Source organism: Erpetoichthys calabaricus, chromosome 12 (genome assembly GCF_900747795.2).
Source record: "Erpetoichthys calabaricus chromosome 12, fErpCal1.3, whole genome shotgun sequence".
Classification (NCBI taxonomy): domain Eukaryota; kingdom Metazoa; phylum Chordata; class Cladistia; order Polypteriformes; family Polypteridae; genus Erpetoichthys; species Erpetoichthys calabaricus.
This window is the reverse complement of record NC_041405.2, coordinates 24,181,929-24,195,312: the sequence shown is the minus strand read 5'-3', so window position 1 is coordinate 24,195,312 and position 13,384 is coordinate 24,181,929. Positions and strand designations below refer to the sequence as shown.

General features: G+C 41.6%; 1 protein-coding gene across 2 annotated transcripts in view; it reads left to right on the top strand.

The window, feature by feature from the left end:
* The window catches only part of LOC114661965 (cytohesin-4-like), a 182,585-nt gene extending 170,955 nt beyond the window's left edge, over positions 1 to 11,630 (top strand). For both annotated transcript variants that reach the window (XM_028815238.2, XM_028815237.2), the window contains 4 exons: positions 870 to 946; positions 1,593 to 1,664; positions 7,487 to 7,641; positions 11,462 to 11,630. In XM_028815238.2, the coding sequence (XP_028671071.1) occupies positions 870 to 946; positions 1,593 to 1,664; positions 7,487 to 7,641; positions 11,462 to 11,543 (386 nt within the window). In that variant the 3' untranslated portion in view covers positions 11,544 to 11,630. The remainder of the gene's footprint in view (positions 1 to 869; positions 947 to 1,592; positions 1,665 to 7,486; positions 7,642 to 11,461) is intronic.
* Positions 11,631 to 13,384: the final 1,754 nt, after the last annotated feature.

Here is a 13,384-nt window from a genome sequence, read left to right as displayed (position 1 = left end):
AAGTAGTAACAATACACTTTGTTGACAGTCGCTGTATGTTGCAATGCTGATAGAGAACTGCACAGCAGCGTGGCTGGAGAGCAAAATGGTAAGAGTGTCGCTGTCTTCAGCCAACCACAGCAACTGAACAAGTTGCAAACAGGCAGCAAACAGTCGTTTCCTCATTACATTTGGGTTATTTTCATGAAGAGAATCTGAGAAAAAAAAATATAATTACTTATAAAGTTACAACTAAGTACTGTAGGAAGGTAGTAAAAATATATTTTTATTATGAAATTTGAAAATGAACTATATATGGGACATTTGGGTGACCCTGAAAGGTCAGTATAGGACAGGGGACAAAATTATCAAATATGGGACATGTCCCGTATATAAGGGACGTCTGGCAATCCTAGGAAAAGACTGGATGTTGTGGTGCCCAACAGACCAACCCATTTACTTGAAAATAACAGGAACTTGTTAACAAAAGTAAAGTTTTAGTCATTGGCTTCAAACTGGAGTGGTCTGGTTACGGGGTTGGAGCTCCGTAAGGTGGTGCACTCATCTCCTGAATGAGATGCCACCTTTCAGAACTGCCTCGCTTTTAAATAGATTTGACGTGGCATGGTCAGTTGCCCTCAGTTGTACATCTTCTCAGAGCTGTGGGTGATAAGAGAGATTCAAGAGTTACTGATTGTGCCCCCTGGTGTGCTGGAGTGGTAGCGCTTACCTCAGATGATCCCAGAAGGTGACCCTCGGACGCAAATGCACGGCAACCCACACATTTATGCTTGCACTTTATAATCCAAAAGTAACTTGCATCTTTTTCACATGGCTTGTGTCATTGATTTATTTATGTTTTGTTTGTTTAACTTGTGTTTTTCTCTCAGGTGGACAAATCAAAACCTGGAAGCGACGATGGTTCATTTTAACTGACAGCTGTCTCTATTACTTTGAATACACCACAGTAAGTCTTTATAAGGCTGAATTAATAAAATGAGCTCAGACTAGACATCAGGTAATGTAGAGGAGTGGACATGACTGTTTTGTGGAGGAACTTTCCAGAACAAATAATTCAAACAGGAAGGTCACTTCTCAAAAAACATTGCAACTGCATTTGATGTGCAAAGTTACTGGCATCCACACCAGAAATCTTCAGTTTTTTGCCAGTCAGTCACCTTCATTTTGCAAAACAACGTTTCTTGAGAAAGCTTTTGCATTTCGGCACTTTTTTTGAACCCAGAATTAAAGTTTAGGAATACCAGTACTCTGTAAATCAAGGAATGACAATTTACTTGCTTTATTGAACAGTATAATATCTTCCAGCTGTTTCTTTAATAACCAATTAGCATTTAAACATGATCTTACATTTAAATATGATTAAATAAGGATGAGCTAAGAGAGTCTACCATTAGGACTGGAGCAATGGCTTTGCAGTCATAAATGAATGATAAATTATAAAGCAGTCATTTCAAGCAATATAAAATATTAGGAATGTCTAATCAATTATATTGTACATTGATTTAAAAAAAAGTATTAGTTTCTATTAAAAATGTGACGATATCTGAGTGATTCCGAACATTTGAGTGCTAGTTTATCCTTTTTTTTTCTAGGATAAGGAACCCAGAGGAATCATTCCTCTTGAAAACCTGTGTGTCCGAGAGGTGGACTATCCCCGAAAACAAGTAGGTTTCTACAAAATTATACTTTTTTACCTTTTTTTCCAAATTTCTTTGCCATTTTGGAATATAAGGTGACATTGTAGTTAGTACTGTTGCCTCTCGGCTCCAAAGCTCAGGATTCAAATCCTTGGTTGCTCTGTGTGAGGTTTGCATGACCTCCACCTTTGTACGTGGCTTCTGTTTTTTGGGAACTCTGTTTCTTATCTCTCTCAATCCAAAAATGATACCACAGATTAACACCCATCTACTTGCATGCTGGTACACTGTCAGCAATTAGTTTGCATGTTGTCTCCATGTCTTAATGCAGTAGTTCTCAAACTGTGAGGCGGGCCCTTTAGGGGGGCACGAATTAACAGAAAGGGGGGGCGCAAAGATGTGAAAAAAGAAAGCAAGAATCGAAAATATGAAAAATACATCTATTGAAACCAAAACAGATTCTGATACTAGAAAGATAAATGTCAATAAAAGTTAAGTAGGTATAATAAAATATGCATCTATGATATATCATTAATTAAAAAAGAACAAATTGGTATTAGTGGGCTCCTTTCAAAAAAGTGCTAGGGGGGGCGCGATTAAAACTGTTATGAAAACTCGGGTCGCAAATACTTTATCCTCCACACTCCAAACACAAGTACATGAGAATTGGTGTGACAAATGAAACAGTAGACGTTGTCAATGAGTGGACGCTAGGTGGCACTGTTGCCCACCTTTTTCCCAACATGCAGACGCTCTGGACACAGGTTAAAAGCACTAATAAGTATTTCATTAATTTTTCTTTTCCAAAATAGTGCCTCCAAAGCATCACAGCCACAATAAACAAGTAATAAGCACAATACTCTTCTCCTCCACACCTCCTAGCAAGCGTTGTCAACCTCCTCCCGACTCAGGCTCACGTGCTGGGTCTTCAGCAGTCCTTTATATAGTGCCTGTCCCGGAAATGCTTCTGTACTTCCTTCCAGGTGACTTGCCAGCACTTCCAGGTCAGATGGAGAACTCAAATTCTTTAGTCAGCTCTTATGTACTTTGAGGCTCCTGTCCACGTGATCCATTAGTACTTCTGGGCTATAGGAAAAGTATGACTCCCCCGGTCCTTTGACAGCTCCCCCTGGTGGTACCCATGGCACCCAACAGGGCTGTGAAACCGAACTCCAAGTCCCAGGTTACCGTGCAGGAATCTGGTGCACCACTATACTCTAGGGGAGCTGCCATCTAGTGTCTTGGGGGAGGCAGTGTCCAAAAGTTGCTGCCTTCCCCCATTTTTTCCTTTTCAGGGCATCCCGGCCAGTTTGAGCTGCCAGCCGTCCATCACAACGTATAATATAAACGTCAGGAGCAAGCCATGAGTGAATTTTACTGAAAACTGGATGGAAACACATAGATGGCTCACTGAATGTCACATTTCTAAACTCATGAAGGGGGTGATAAAAGTAGGGGTGGTGATTTTGAACTACAAACATCGGAGGTGCTCTCGTTAATCTGGGCCAACAGAGAGTGAGGTTCTGTTTATGATGAACCATCTGCGTCAAGAAGTCTCTCAAAAAAAAAAAACCTTATTAGACATATAAATGTGCGTCACATGTGCAGAGAGCACATTACATGTTTTAAAAATAAAGGGAGAAACCTTACTGTAGCATCAGATTGTATGAGGGACATTCAAAACGTTTCTGCACTTTTATATTTTCGTTGAACACGGTGAAGGTGGGAGGAGTAGTAATTGGTCATGTCTGAGAGTGTCATGTGACTGGGAAAATTGCATCGCAAAGGAAGGCGACTATTTAGAAAAGTGATGTAATTTGTTTTTGAAATTCTTAATATATAAAGTTAAAAAAAAGTGTGGGAACTTTTTGAAAGTCCCTCGTTCATTGGCATTTGACAGCATCAATGGACAAATGGTAAATGTGGATGATACTTTTCGCGGATTCTGTGTGTACTCTCTGCTGTTCAGCGTTATGACGATAGTGCGGGAGTTGATTTAACTTGAAAGAATTGACAGCTATGCTTGTGAAAATATGCATTTAAAGTAAATGGTGTGTCACACCCCATCAAAAGGACAAGTGTTAACAGAGTTTCTAACAAAGACCCACAGACGATGGAGATTTCAGCACTCAAAACAACCAAATTAACAAATCTGACGAACAATAACAGTAGAAGCAAAATGAGGCTGCACAACATCCACCTTCGGACTGCACGTCTTAACAATAACAAAAGAAATTTAACATTACTGTCTAATTGGAAATGCAAAAATACCTTGATAATGTAGTTGCAGTGCTTTCATCCGTTGTATATCCGTAGATCACAATGCTAAACTCTATTAGCAGTTGTTATGTCATACATTGATGCAATAGTTAAAACGACAGAAAGATATCATAGCAGACAGTGGCACTTCTTAAACGTCTGTCTGTCTGTTTTCACTGTGGCAGTGCTCATTACAACATGCAAATGAATTATTAAGGATATAATGGATAACTGCAGTTATACCTTTTTATTTTCTCTCATCGTCAAGTCTTTTGCTGTCTCCCTGAAACCCCGGTGACAGCTTAAAATGCATGGACTGGAGGAATTGAGGATGGGTGTTTAAGGAAGAAGCCCTGTAGGTGTAGACATTACAGTGTAGGATTTTTCAGCTATTCAATACACACTTTTTAATGGGTTGACCTTGGATGTGTAGAATCACGTCTGTCCCCACGAGACTAATGGAACAGTGTCATCACAAAAATATGACTCTCCTGTGTAAAGTGAAAACACAGAACTACATGCGAGGAAATGGTAAGAAACCAATTTAAAAGGTGAAAACATTCAAAAACATCATGAAAATGCATCACACTGGCTGTTGAACCCTTTTTTTTACTATTTACGTCAGGTGCACAATGACCAATTGTCTGCTGACAATACCCCCCTCACATATTACAGACATTTGAAACTGCTTGACGTTGTCTGTCACTCTTGGCATAAAAGATTTATGTCCACTTCATCTAAGAGGTCCATTTGAAAGAAGCAGTGAGAACATGCAGGGCAGACTAACATTTCTGATACATTTCTAACCTGACCTTCTTTGCTGATGTGTCATCTAAAATGGTGATGTTCTTGTTGACAGTGAGTAGGCACCCCAGTGCCTCGTTGAGCCAGTCCACAGTTTGCTCATGCCCCAATTCAAAAATGAGTGTGGCCTCCTGAATTATTGCCTGAGGCAATGTTCTCCACTTCTTGTAAGCAACGACACTTGATCTAAAAACCAGGATTCATCTGTTCTGTTCTGGTTGCATGTCACGGACCGGCACACTATTGAGTGACTTTGTGGTGCTTTCCATCTTTTTGTCCAATGCCTGCACAAAACAGTTCAGACAAATGAATGCAATAAAGCATTGATGATTATGCATAATTGGTGAATGGGAAGATCTAGCCATACTCTATGCTCCTTTATGCAAAAAAAAGAGTTTAGGAAATGCATTCTGAGACTTGGTTAACTGTTTTGAAAGCTTGAGCATTTTATATCTTGTTTATTTACTTCATCAGGGACATGTCCTCACAGGTGGTGCAGTGGTAGTGCTGCTGCTTTGTAGTAAGGAGACTGTGGAAGATTGTGGGTTTGCTTCCCAGTTCCTCCCTGTGTGGATAGCGCTTTGAGTACTGAGAAAAGCGCTATATAAATGTAATGAATTATTATTATTATTATATCACCCATCCATCCATTATCCAACCCACTATATCCTAACTACAGGGTCATGGGGGTTTGCTGGAGCCAATCCCAGCCAACACAGGGCACAAGGCAGTAAACAAACCCTGGGTAGGGCGCCAGCCCACCGCAGGGGACATATCATGTTTTTGTTTATTAAATTTTTTAACAACGAATCATACACACAAATAACAGTGATAACAGAATGTAATTACATGGATTAGTACAGTATATCAAATATGTTTTTAATAGCACATACTTAAAAGCTGAGTCTAAACATGCTTGTGGTGTGTGGTACTCATTTTAGGTCATCTTCCTCCCTTCAGGCGGAGTGGTGGCAAATACCATAAATGTCAGAAGTGATTGTACTTTACTTGAGCAGGGCCCTTAACCTACAGTTGCTCCATCCTGGGTATGATGTTAATCTGCAATCTAGCCCTGCAAGTAGGCCCTCCAACCTGCAGGGAAAAACCTGGGGGTTGGTGGCGGAATTGGCACTCCTGCCACCATAAAAAAAACCTTACACTGTTCCATTCCATCTGAGCTAGTGTTGTGCTGGGGTATCACCCATCGCATGGCTGAACTCGGGTCCAAATCTGGGATCCAGAGGTGGTTTGTCATGTGGTGGGTGCAGCAACACACTGTATCGGTTCACGCTCCTAACCTCTCTCTCTCTCTCTCCTCTCCTTCCTTCACCAAAATGCAAAATTTCTTCTGTTAAAACTCCATTCTCCCCGCCTAACTCTTTCAAAATGGCGTCCATCCTAAAAGCATCGACAAAGAAAATCCAAGACAAAACACCATCCTCCTTCTTGACTCCACCAAAAATCTGTCTCTTCCTTCCGACCTCATACACAGAGATTAGAAAAACACCAGCTGGATACTTCAGAAGGGTTGTGGTAGCTATCAATCAGTTCTTCAAAGATGGACTTAAGCCCTCTAATTTTGTTATTATTGGCCAGTCATTAGAAAAGAGTACACGATCTTTCACAGAAAACACCCACATTTCTGACAAAATGCAGTCCTCCTTTCTGCCTCCGACCTCCACCAAACGTCTATCTCTGCCTTGCTACGTCAGATGCAAAAAATAAGAACATCTCAGAAAAGAGGTGTAGGAGCTGTCAGTCATTTGCATAAGTGTCAGTTAACCACTCCGTTATATTACCATTGGCCAATAATTCGACAAAAGACATGGCTCTGTTCTCCGACCTTTTACAAAAAAACGGCCACATTCCACCATCCAACAAAATCGGTTTCTATCTGGAGAAGCTATGGGTCTTAATGTCAGGTGCTAATGTAATGTGGCTAAATGATATCAGGGTACAATCCAAATATAAATAAATAACATCCATGCCATGTGTGAAGGGGGCTTATATTACATTACAAGGATTCCATTGACTCTATTTAGGAAGAACAGCATATAGAGAGAAGAATACAATGGTGGTAGATCAGTGGCAGTTGAAGCCCACTTGGACCCCTAGGTGAGGTTGACAGACGTTGCCCCTTTATATCCATAGTAGGTAGCTGAAGACCTGTGGGGGGTGAGAAGGGGTGCCCCCCTCGGCGTCCAGAGTGTGCATCCCTTCAATAGCACAAATGGCAGCACCTTGTACATATACGATTGACCATAGGAGCACATACCCCTTGGTGTACGGAGCGTGTGGACTTTTTCTTTCATAAACAGTGACAAGCCGGTAATGGCTCCCACTCAGTATCATCAGAGTTTATCATCCATTCCCACCTTGGATTTTCTTTCATTAAACGGCACCCACTCATCTTCATCATAGTTTGATGACCTAGATGCGGGGAGTGCACATGCCTTCAAAAAACACAAACGGCATCGCTTTGTGTACATACTGCGGAGATTAAACCCTGGGGTTTCTAAATCCATGGTTTCATAAATGGCGTCCTTCAGTTGACACCACCCTAGGTGGCCATTTATGTCACCTAATGGATTGGCCGACTCTGTGGAAAATGGTTGTGCAATGCTCTTAAAATAAAAATTGGTGCTGAAACAAAGGGGAAAACCATACAAGAGTAAGAAACAAGAGTTCAAGAGGGCAGAAGTCTTTCTTTCACATCCTGTGAGGTGTTTTCAATGTTTGTTGCCATTTCAAGTTCAAGTACTAATAACATGCTATGGTATTTCCAGAACTGTTTGGAGCTGTACAATCCCAACAACAAAGTTCAGAAAATCAAAGCATGCAAAACAGAAACTGATGGCAGGGTGGTTGAAGGAAAACATCAATCTTACAAGATCTGTGCCTCTTCAGCAGAGGAAAGGGACGAGTGGATCAAATCCATCAGGTAAGCAGCACATCCTCTATGATGAACTTCTCACCGAATGGATGTGAACCAATAATGGACCAAACAGAGACGGACAGGTGGTATTACCCCTGTATGATCTATTCTTAAGTTTGTGGATATGTCCTGCTGGTCCAGACGTTCATCCTATACAGTATACCCATATTGGTAAAAGGGACGAAGAAGGAAGTACTGAGTGATCTGGAAATTGTAGAGGGAGAAGTACTGCATAGATTAAACAAGCTGAAATCAAACAAATCACCAGGACCAGATATTATTAAACCTTAAGTTCTTGAGGAGGATAGCAAGTACATTTAAAGAACATTTGACACATTTTTAGGATATATTATCAAATATTATCCTGTTATATACAAAGGGTGACTTGGCAGATCTAAGCAAATATAGGCCAGTAAGTTTAAAATTCATCACAGGTAAACAAATGGAAGGAATCACTAAGGGAAAGATTGAGCAACAGTCAGAATGGGTTCAGATGAGGGAGGTCAGGTTTTACCAACATGCTAGAATTGTATGAAGAAGCGACAGAAGGATATGATCGAAGTGAAATATATGATATTTTTTATGTTGAATTTTAGAAAGCATTTGATGAGGTGCCACATGAGCGGTTGGGCATAAAATTAAAAGGAATGGGAGTCCAGTATGGTGTGTGTAGATGGGTGTAAAATTGGCTCAGACACAGGAAGCAGAGGGTTATGGGGAACCTTATCAGAACTGGCTGAGGTTAAGAGTGGTTTCCTGCAGCTGCTATTTTTAATATATATATATATATATATTTATATATATATATATATATATATATATATATATATATATATATATATATATATATATATATATATATATATATATATATATATATATTGTGAGATTTGCCTGGACACCATGAGTCGGAAACCACATCTTTATCAATTTCACACGTTTATTCATCACAAATAAACACAGTCCCAAACACCACACAATGCACTCAGCAATAATCACCCCAATTCCAGACTTCACAATGTCCTTAGCCGCCTCTACTCTCCTCCTGGGAGCTTCGTTCAACTCCCACTCCCGACTCTGGCTCCCCAATTGTTAGGAGGTGGTTCCTTTTATTCCTGCCCGGATGTGCTACAGGTGGCTGCATACAATCTTCCAGCCACACTTCCTGGTGTTGCCCTTTGCAGGTTCATCCGCCATCTTGCCTGGTGTGGCGGAAGTGACAATTCCCCAGGTCCCATGAGGCTTAAAGTGCCCCCTGGCGGTCGCCACGGTTCCCAACAGGTCAAAACCTCTTTGTCCCTTTCCCGTGGTCCTCTTTTTATCCAGGGCGGCTGCCCCCTTGTGCCCCGGAAGCTGTTCCTGTCCCTTTCCGGTCCCTCCAGGGACCCCCAGTCATCTGTGACTATATATATATATATATATATATATATATATATATATATATATATATATTGGAAATAACGGGGGGCGTGCTGCTCCCCGAACCCGGACACAGACAGGCACAGAGACACGCTTTTTATTTTCTTGTGAGGCGGTTCTATTCCCCAGCTCCCCACTTCAGAGCACAGTACATAAGTAAATAGCACAAAATACTGCTCAGTCCCTTCTCTTCTCTTTCTTTCTCTTCAGCCGCCTCCAATCCTCTCCACACAAGCTTTGTCCACCAACTCCCAACTCTGGCTCCTCGAACGGAGTGAGGCGGCCTCTTTTATAGTACACCCTGCTGTGGAGGAAATGCTGCAGCCCAGGGGTCTCCGGGACTGCCCAGGCGCCCCCTGGCAGTGGCCACGGGGCCCAGTAGGGTTGAGCTTCTATGCTCCAAGCCCATGGCCCTGATGCAATCCAGGGGGGTCACCCTCCCATGTTCTGGGGGAGGTATTGCCATGTACCTGTCTTCTGCCCCGGTCCTTCCATCACAGGGGTGTCCCAGCTGGGCAAGGGTCCTAGCCGTCTGCCACAATATATAAACAGTTTGTATAGGAATATAAATAACAAGCTGGTTAAGTTTGCAGATGCTATCAAGCTAGGTTGATTAGCAGATAGTCCATTGAATCATCATAGAGGGACTTGGATAGCATACAGGCTTGGGCAGATTTGTGGCAGATGATATTTAATGTCGGTAAATATAAAGTATTACACATAGGAAGTAAAAATGTTAGGTTCGAATACACAATGGGCGATCATAAAATCAAGAGTACACCTTATGAGAAGGACTTATAATGGAGTCATAATGGACTCAACACAGTGTTCAGAAGTCATTAAGAAGGCTAATAGAATGTTAGGTTATATAGCGCCCTGATGTGTGAAACACAAGTCACAGGAGGTTCTTCTCATTTTTATAATGCACTGGTGGGGCCTCATCTGGAGTACTGGGTGCAGTTTTGGTCTTCAAATAAAGACATGGCAGCGCTGGAGAAAGTCCAGAGAAGAGTAACTAGGCCAATTCCAGGGCTACAGGGGATGAGTTATGAGGAAAAAATTAAAATCAATTTAAGCAAAAGGAAATTAACAGGAGACCTGACTGAAGTGTTTAATTTAAGTGCCAATACTGGGCTGCCAATACTAATGCTCTGTGTAAGAAAGGACAGAGCTGACTATACTTCCTTAGAAGGCTGGCGTCCTTCAACATCTGCAATAAGATGCTGCAGATGTTCTATCAGACGGTTGTGGCGAGCGCCCTCTTCTACGCAGTGGTGTGCTGGGGAAGCAGCATAAAGAAGAGGGACGCCTCACGCCTGGACAAAATGGTGAGGAAGGCAGGCTCTATTGTAGGCACGGAACTGGACAGTTTGACATCCGTGGCAGAGCGACGGGCGCTTAGCAGGCTCCTGTCAATCATGGAGAATCCACTGCATCCACTAAACAGGATCATCTCCAGACAGAGGAGCAGCTTCAGCGACAGACTGCTGTCAATGTCCTGCTCCACTCACAGACTGAGATCGTTTCTCCCCCACACTATGCGACTCTTCAATTCCACCCGGGGGGGGTAAACGTTAAAATTATACAAAGTTACTGTCTGTCTGTATACCTGCATTGTTATCGGCATTGTTATCACTCTTTAATTTAATATTGTTCTTTATCAGTATGCTGCTGCTGGAGTATGTGAATTTCCCTATCTATCTATCTATCTATCTATCTATCTATCTATCTATCTATCTATCTATCTATCTATCTATCTATCTATCTATCTATCTATCTATCTATCTATCTATCTATCTATCTATCTATCTATCTATCTATCTATCTATCTAATTTATGAAGGGAATTAGTCCAGCGAATCGAGACTGTGACTTTAAAACAAGTTCATCAAGAACACGTGGGCACAGTTAGAAACTAGTTAAGGGTAAATTTCACACAAGCATTAGGAATTTTGTCTTTACACAGAGAACCACAGACACTTGGAATAAGTTACAAAGTAGTGTGGTAGACAGCAGGACTTTTAAAACTCGACTTGATGTTTATTTAGATAAATTGATGGATAGGACTGTCGAGCTTTGTTTGGCTGAGTGGCTTGTTCTCGTCTAGACTGTTCTAATGTCACGAGGATACCGGCTGAGGGGCATTCATTATTGGCATGCAGATGGTGATCTTGATTGCCTTCAGTGCTTTTTTCAGAATGAATAATCTGCTGTTGCTCCAGTTTATGACTCACTCCGCAGCACATACAGGAATCCCAATGTGCAATTTTGCTTTTTTTGTCTTGTGGCCACACTGATTCATGCTTGCTTGCGTAAAGAGAAAAGTCAGTTCTAGATCTTCAGCTGCTCCATTTAATAAGTCATCTAAATCATTTCCTATTTCTTTCTTTTTTTTTCTCTTTTAACAGGGCCAGCATAACCAAAGATCCATTCTATGACCTAGTTTCAGTAAGAAAGAAGAAAGTGATCAGCCGCGCAGCGCAGAATTAATGAGGAAGTCAGAAGTCTTCATGGACACGTTTCTAAAGTCAAAACAAATCCACCATCACCCCACCCCACACACCTTGAGCACAGCAGGAAAGCCCGCTTTAGGAAGACAATTTGAGAACGACTGAAAATAAGAACTTGACCTGAAATGCTATTGACACAAAACAGCATGGAAAGAAGTGGGGACCAGCTTTGTGTGCGATTGTACTTGTCCCCATTCGCGTGGGCATGATTTTGACTTTACCTAATTTAACTTTGTGGATGCACTTTTTAAGAAAATGGTTTAAGCAAAAAAAAAAAAAAAAAAACTGCATTAAAAAAATGTTTTAAGAAATTCAAAAACATTTTGATAGTTTCTGTGAGTTGGAATACAGAAAATAATCTGAACATCGAAGTGGTAAATCTGCAACTGTGTATATTTTCCTAATATACTGCATTAGTGTTATATGTCTTCGTTTTAATAATAGATTATATATTGTAATATATTGTCAGTATTATTGCATAAATGCATTTTTATTATGTGTGTCATAATGTGAAACAAAGAGTGGGCAGAAATATTCTATATTAAGTCTTTTTAGTTCTGGTGTACACTTTATATCAAATTGACTCAAAAATGTAAATAGTTCTTCACTCATTTTGGTAATAAATTATACATTTGAAAACAATTTCATCAAAAGTTTTCCTGAAGATCATTTAAACCCAAAGAGAGGCCATAATCCATGCTGATGGAACAAAGCTTGGCTATATTAATATGTTTAGAGGGGAAAAAAATAATTGAAACATTTTATGTTAAGGATAACAAGCCATCATATGTGTGGGTGCGACTGTGGATGTGAGGCGTGCCCTGTGGTATAGCGGGTCGGCGGCTTCAAAAAAAAGGGCCAGGTTTTAATCCGTATAGCCGTGTCGTTCTCCATGGGGCGCAATTACACGACCTCGGGGAGTTAATGAGGTAGTTGGAGCGAGTCGCACCTGCACATGTGGGTGCGATCGTTCTCAATTGCTTCATTGGCATCCTGCGGAGTGTGATTAAGGCGTTGCACCCACGGAGGCGCAGGAGATTTATATATACGGGTCGGCACCAGGAAGGGTGGAATGGATAGATGAATCGAGAAAGAAAGCAGGAGGTTAAAGGACATGAATGGTGGTTTTGGAAGTACGATCCGGCCACCTGTAAGGAGGAGACAGCACAAGCTGGGGCCCCGCGAAGAAGCGTTAGGTTGTGGTGTTCTAGGGGCTAGTTTGTCCCACTGAATGTTCAGTTGGAGTAGGGTGAGCAAGGTAGGTGTCCTCCTAAGGGATCTGAGGAGCGACTGTGTGAGCGCAAAGGATGAAGGGAGGATAGTCGACCTTGGACGGTCTGGCAGTGATGTCCGTAGGAAAGCCAAGACGGAGGTCGGCCAAAAGGAGCTCGTGGCTGTTGGGTCTCCGCCGGCTGTGGGAGGAATGGGTGAGCCGAGGAGAATGAGAGACGGGGGTGGGCTGTGATCATAATAAGAGACACTGCATTTTAACCTCGGATTTTAATGGATTTATTTGTTTAATGTTTTTATCCCCACTGAACACTTGGTTTTTTTGGATTTATTTATTGGAACTGTGGAGCACTGCACTAACTGTTTTTGTTTGCTGATTTTTAATAAAAGCACCTTTGCACTGATTGCACTATCCCCTGGCTTCATTTGAGAAGTGTCATTTGTCAGCTCATCTCAGTGACATTACAGACGGTGTCGGGTTCAGGGCTCCCAAACGCAAGATGGGAGCATGGAGCGGACCTGCATCACCACATGCCCCGTGATGGAGTGGCACCTCATCCAGAGTTTGCCCAGTATTGCAGGATTGAGCTT